Here is a 6,414-nt window from a genome sequence, read left to right on the forward strand (position 1 = left end):
TGTTTTACAGCCTAATTACGCTGCACCTTTCTGCTGTCCCAGCTGACTCTGTGTGGACGTGCTGTTAAACCAGAGTGGTCAGCATGCTCATTCAAACTTTGCCACAGTTTGTTGCAGGATTAAAAAAATAACCTTTTGTGAAAAAAATTATCGATTTAGCCAGTCAAGACAACAAAGCACAGGTGCGTAAAGGTGTTAGAACCGACAGTACATACCCCAGAAAGAACATAGGCTAAGCCATGATTGCCAGGACACAGTGAGATTACCTTCTTGGTAGGCTCCGTCTGCCATTACCAGGTGAAGTATTTTGGCATACAGGTGTTTGTGCTCGTATCCAAGAATAGTCTGAACTATGGTTGAACAAATATCGATATTTTCATCTTCATCTTCGTGTATAGCCTGGGAGAAAGGACAACCCACGTTGCCAAAATTAAAATGGGCACAGGATTAAATACTTCAAATGTATTAAATGCAATTCATGGTTAAACCCAACTTTTTTCTCTTTAACCCACTGGTGTGGCCTTTTCTGTGTTGATATTTTCACGTGTCGGAAAAGAGACAAAAAAAAGAAAGAAGTGTCGATTCTTGTCGCACGATGCAATTAGTTACTGGCACAGTGAATGGCCGTGGGTACATTTATCTTGTTTAAAAAGTATTTTCGACCCGAGGTTATTCCACAAACCTTTATCTTCTCATAAACTTCCATGAATTTGTCAAAGCCTATTTCCTGCTCCAGGTTGTATCTCAGCTCTTCCAAATGGCTGAAGATACTGTCACATTCTTCACACTCACTGGCAATCTCGCCATCGCTGTTATCTGTGAAGAAAGAACACAACAAGCTTCCCACTCAGTTTTCCCACACTCTTAATGTTGTTTCTACGTCCCTGAACTTCATATCCACACGGAGCTCTACCTGTAATGAAAGCGGGTGAGACCAAAAGCACTGCACGGTGTTGTCAAGTGGTAGGAACAACCTGCAGGGAAACGGGAACAGTCCCTTTCTAGACAACAAGTAAACCCCGTCTCCTCTAACATCCCACTCTGGCAGTTATCCGTAGGGTATTCCCACCAAGGGAAAACAAGGCTTGGTCTTAAAGCAGGCTTTTATTTACAGCAGCAGCGTTCCTAAGTAACGTCCCGTGTAACCATCCCATGTATTTCTGAGGTGGGACTGAGGCAGGCTGTCCCACTCCAGGAAAAAGGGATCCTTCATGAAGCAGTTGTCTATCAGGAAATAAGGAGACTTATACAGAGAGTCAGTTGATTTCTGCACAAGTCTAGAAAACCCAGCGCTAACAGCTCCCAAGCCTTTCCGTCTGCGGTGAGGGCGTCTCCTTCGCGCAGCGCATTCGGTGCGCCAACCGCCGCGCTAACGGTTGATTAGTCAAGGTGATTCTGCTCAGAGGCTACAGAAGCCTCGCCAGTAGGTTTGTTACAGTCGAACCGTGGTTAAGTTCAGTTAAAAAAAGGATCTGTTTAAAAACAAGACAGAACCCCTATGTAAAATCGTAGTATGACGCAAACTGCTTTTGCCCAGCAAACCCACTTATTTTTAATGAAGTTAAAACCACTTACGCCTTAAAGAAGCATTTGAATTACAAAAGCACTTATCTACCCAGGGATAAAAATCTACAACTTCTTAGAATGCAGAGCTTATACTGCCAAAACTTTATTAAAACCCCACGGTATTGCCGGGCAGACCACAGACTTAGCGAGTCAGTATTAAAACTCCACTACTTTCGGTTCCTGTGTGTGACCAGCGTAAGGTATAATCCTGGCCAAGTTGTATCCCTGATTCAAGCACCAGTCACATCGATAACCAATTATCCTTAAAATAAAAACAGTTGCATATGGGTTAAAAACCCATTAGATGACTGCTAATCCTGTATTTAACTTCTGGATCTTGGCCATATTTGGTTTGAAATCTGAGTTTTGAACCCATTATCATAGAATGAATCACAGAAGGGTTTGGGTTGGCAGGGACCTTAAAGACCATCCAGTTCCACCCCCCCTGCCGTGGGCAGGGACACCTTCCACTAGACCAGGTTGCTCCAAGCCTCATCCAGCCTGGCCTTGGACACTTCCAGGGATGGGGCATCCACAGCTTCTCTGGGCAACCTGTCCCAGTGCCTCACCACCCTCTGCGGGAAGAACTTCTTCCTGATATCCAATCTAACCCTCCCCACTTTCCATTTAACCCCGTTACCCCTTGTCCTGTCACTACAGGCCCTTCTTCTGCCTCCAACAATGAAACCTGCAATTCTTGTATCGTGAATCTGGCAGGTGGGACACTGACACCAAGTTCTGTAACGCTCACCACAACAACAGAACGCGCTATCGGTGTGTAATGTCACCATTGGCAAAACCAGAAAGATGGTGTCACCTACCTTTATTTTACCTTAAAACACTGGAATGCACTATATAAAAAGTATCTTACAGAAATACTCAGACTTTCACTTGTTTAAAATGGTCTTCAATAAACCAAAATTACACAAAACCTGTGTTTTAGATTAGTTACTGCTTTTATACACCTTTTTATGCCTGGAACTCTAAATGCACTTTATTTTACAGTAGTAGTAAAACGCATTTCAACCAGAAATTGAAAAACAGAACTGAGGCTTCAGGACACCACTGTGTACAGGCTAATGCAGAACACTGAAAGCGGGAAAACATGTTTCCAACTCATTTTCAAACCTTGGCAGCATTAATAGCTATCTTGGGCTAAGGATGAGGTTAGTAATTTCCTGTTCCTTTTGACCGCCTGTTAATTATTTAATTTAAGCTGGATCCCAGATACTCCAGCCACGTCAACTGCTATTTCTTTTGCACTCTCACGCTGCAGTCCTGAATTATTCAAAACATATGACGTGCAGAGAGTCTTTGATCTTCCCCAGAGATAAATTTTAGGTAACTAGAGAAAAAGTGACTTATAAGCACTGCCTAAAACACATTAATTTGCAATGCTGAATATTGTGCTGATGTTGACCTTAACATTCAGAAAGTCTAAGTATTAACTGATTTTTTTTTTAAAACTTCTTATAAAAACTATTAATTAGAGCTTTATTTCATTATAAGCCTACAGTGGAAAAGCATTTCTTCTGTGTTTGAATTGTTAACATCGATAAAGAACTTCTAAAATGGGTATCAAGAACTTGTACCTGACTGCCATTCTTCATTAAGTGCACTTTCACTGCTGGGGTTGTTGTCGTCGCCTTCATCCAGCTCTGTGCCGTTGGTTATGCACCTGATGGCATTGGCCTTTAGGGTGGGCTCCTCCTCTTCGCTGAACTCCTCGCTGGGCTGCTCCCTAAGCAACTGTTCCATTGAGGCCTGGAGTTCCTGCAGATCTGTGTCTGCCTCCCCGAACACACTAAAAGAAAGTGAGATGAAGGTTACATTATTCCTATTTTGCAAGACAAACTCTGTAGGAAGAGCTGATGTCTTTTGTTAAGCCAACAAACTGGAAAACCAGTGTAGCTGGAGGAAAACCATAGAGTAAAACTGTGTCCTTGGCCCAGCATGACCACAGCACTGACAGCACTCCGTCATGCAAGGCACAGGGAGTAAACGGGAACAGACACCAGGCTGTTTCATAGAAAGATGACAGCCATTCCTCCATTCAAATGCATTAGTGAGATGATTTCAAAATACGTGTGCTTGTGCACTACTATAGAACCCTGGCAAGTGTAAGGTTCCCAATCCAGATAAAAATGTGTCTGGAACAAAAAGAGGTCGTAGACCTTATCAGAATAAACGTGCTAGGTAGTTTTATCCCAAGCTGCAGGGAACAGTCAACAGCCAGGGTCAGATTTTGTAGCCCCTGAAAGAATTTGGGGGATGTGAAGGGCACCCCAGCACAATGGTACAAAAGACAGGTGAACAAGATTCCCAGAACATGCAGAGAAAGGCAATATTCCAGAAATCTTTATTTCTAGAAGAACGGCAGCCATCAACTTTCATCCGTTTCGATGGAATGCAGGGTGCCAGAACAGTATCTTGGATGAAATTTGGAAAGGAAATTCAGACAGCTATTGTAAGCAGTGCATCCCATTAGCTTCTCAATGCCCTGGAACAAGACTCAGAGTAAATGGTGATTCAACACAGCATTTTTAAAAGCTTGGCTAAAAACCCCGTGCTGGTACTGCGAGTAACTGTTGGTTCTAACCAACAATATCCCTGACCTGGGATACCTGCTGAAATACCTGATTAACTTGACACACTCACGTATACTCAGAATCAGAGGGTCCTTCTTTGGCTTGCTCCTCTTCCGTATCATCTATTTCAAGCTGATGCTGGTGCTGCACATCTGCTACGCTGGGAACATCAACTAAAGTTCTGTAGAGTTTGTAAAGATCCGGGAGCGAACACGTCCGCAGCATCTGCAAAGGTAACAGAAAGGCTGCTTGGTAACAGTGCTAAAGGCAGCCTACCAAATACTCTGAAATGAACTTTTTTTTGTCCTTTTTCACCCATTTCAAGACAACAATGTGGGAAGCATTGATACTCCAATCAGAGTATACTCTAATTAGATACTCTAATTGTTGACAGTTCGACAGCTCGAGTTTTGCCTCTTGGCTGAAAGGAAAGCACTCACTCTGCCTTTATGGGTTACAGCGACTGAAAAGCTTTAAGAGCATCAGCTGACCTACGGGTTCTGGTTTTGTGCCGATGTGCTCGTTACCCTGATGGCTCTCTCAGGCAGGGAACAGTGCAGTAGATAAACCACACCTGTATGCAACCGTCTACGATGTACGTCGGTCCCTTACAGCTTAGAACCGTTTTAACCATCTGGCAGTACTTTTGATTTTAGTTTTTCTCTAGGTTGGTCACCGAAAACGCTAACTTTTGTTCACGCTGTACTTCAGGGCAGTTCCGCGCTGTCAGAAAAGTTCGTTACGAGAAGCACTGGAAAGAAGTTCAAATGACAGTAATTTGAGGCAAGGGGAATACAGCAACACGGAGACGAAGTAGCTATTTGCTCAGTAACCTACCAGATCCCTCTTAAGAATTTGGAGAACCCCCCACATCATTGCTAAATATTCAACATAGTGACCTAATCTCTGCTAAGATGTTTTAGCACTAAGCTTCTTTCAGCACAGCTCTGAGCACGTGCGTGGTCAGCATTCGCTCCTAATGAAAATGCCTGTATTTTAATGGGAAAAAATAGTTCCTCAGCTGTGATTTATGCCAGCAGAGTGTGTTCATACACATGCTCAAATCCCAGATCTCTGTCAGCGTATGGCCAGAATATTGTTGCCAAAGGAGTAACCACCCTTCTTGACCACTTCTAACCAAAGGGAAGGAACAATCCCACGACTGGCTTTACCCTGTCCTTTCAAAGCTTTCAGGTATTTTGAGAATCGCCTCTTTTCTTATCAGCCCACTTGTGTTCTCATGCTGTCAGGACACTAGCTCTGTCTGCCCTGCTCCAGGCCTCCTTAGTTTCTGGGTATGAGCCACAGCAGAGGGATACTTGGGCAATTCCAGCAAGTTATCCTTGCAGATACTGCAAAGAAGTGCTGAATGTTGTCTTGTTGCAACCAAACGACACAAGGGAATTCGTTGCTCTCCTTCATCAGGTCTATTGCAGCAGTAACACCGCATCCGTTGCTTTTCTTCAAGCTCTCTGCTGCTATGCAGAGCTCATCTGGTACCGCATTAACCATTCCGTGACAAACATGTCCAGCCAAACACACGCCAAATAGGGAGTAACAAGTGATGTATGGAAGCAGTTCATAATAAGAACTATGTTATCAAGCATATTCGTTGCTTTCTAACTCTGTTAAGGGTATGACAAATGCTCATCTTCCCCCTGCTCACAAGTTAGTTTTTCTGTAATCATTGTTCAGCTGCCAGATAAACAGCTTCATAGCCTAGGGAAGTCAATGACAGACTATCTCTTGAGGCATCAAAATCAGAGACATAAACCCATTTATGTGAATATATGGTTCTGTGAAAACAGATGCAAGCTTGCCCAGAAGCCTTATCTTCCCACAGATGCCAACAGCACTCTCCTTGCTATCACGCTGCCTAGTAATGCATCGACCAGCAGGCAGCATCCGACGTTCAGCTCATCGTCAGTAGTGTGATCTCCTGCCCGCACTCACGGATAAAACAAACAAAAGGTTGGGAGTCAAAAGCAGAAACACTCTTCCTTAACCTGGCATTCCACCACCTGGGAAATCCCTTTGCTACGTATTGACTGAACGCCACGCAGGTGTGCAGGTTGCCAGAGAACCTTGGTTTCTCCAAAAAGCAGCTGCTCTTTTTTGCACTTTCCACTTTAGAACTCAGGCAAGTATTGTAACGTAATTTTAGAAGGCTGTTTCATCTGCTAGTTCCATAGCTATTCTTAAAATATTTTAAATTCTTGTCAAAACCACATTCCACCGTGTCGTGGTTTAACTCCGGCTA

General features: G+C 43.6%; 1 protein-coding gene across 1 annotated transcript; it reads right to left on the reverse strand.

Annotated features, from left to right (window-relative positions):
- Positions 1-266: 266 nt before the first annotated feature.
- Positions 267-5,666, reverse strand: LOC104515513 (serine/threonine-protein kinase Nek1-like; the record flags this gene model as incomplete). Its single annotated transcript, XM_010159514.1, has 5 exons — positions 5,547-5,666; positions 4,225-4,379; positions 3,159-3,370; positions 683-816; positions 267-399 (listed from the first exon to the last, which is right to left on the reverse strand). Coding segments are annotated over exons 1-5 (754 nt in total), but the record flags the coding sequence as incomplete, so codon positions are not given.
- Between the last annotated feature and the right edge of the window lie 748 nt (positions 5,667-6,414).

The sequence above is a fragment of the Eurypyga helias genome, unplaced genomic scaffold (genome assembly GCF_000690775.1).
Source record: "Eurypyga helias isolate BGI_N326 unplaced genomic scaffold, ASM69077v1 scaffold47530, whole genome shotgun sequence".
NCBI classification, from domain to species: domain Eukaryota; kingdom Metazoa; phylum Chordata; class Aves; order Eurypygiformes; family Eurypygidae; genus Eurypyga; species Eurypyga helias.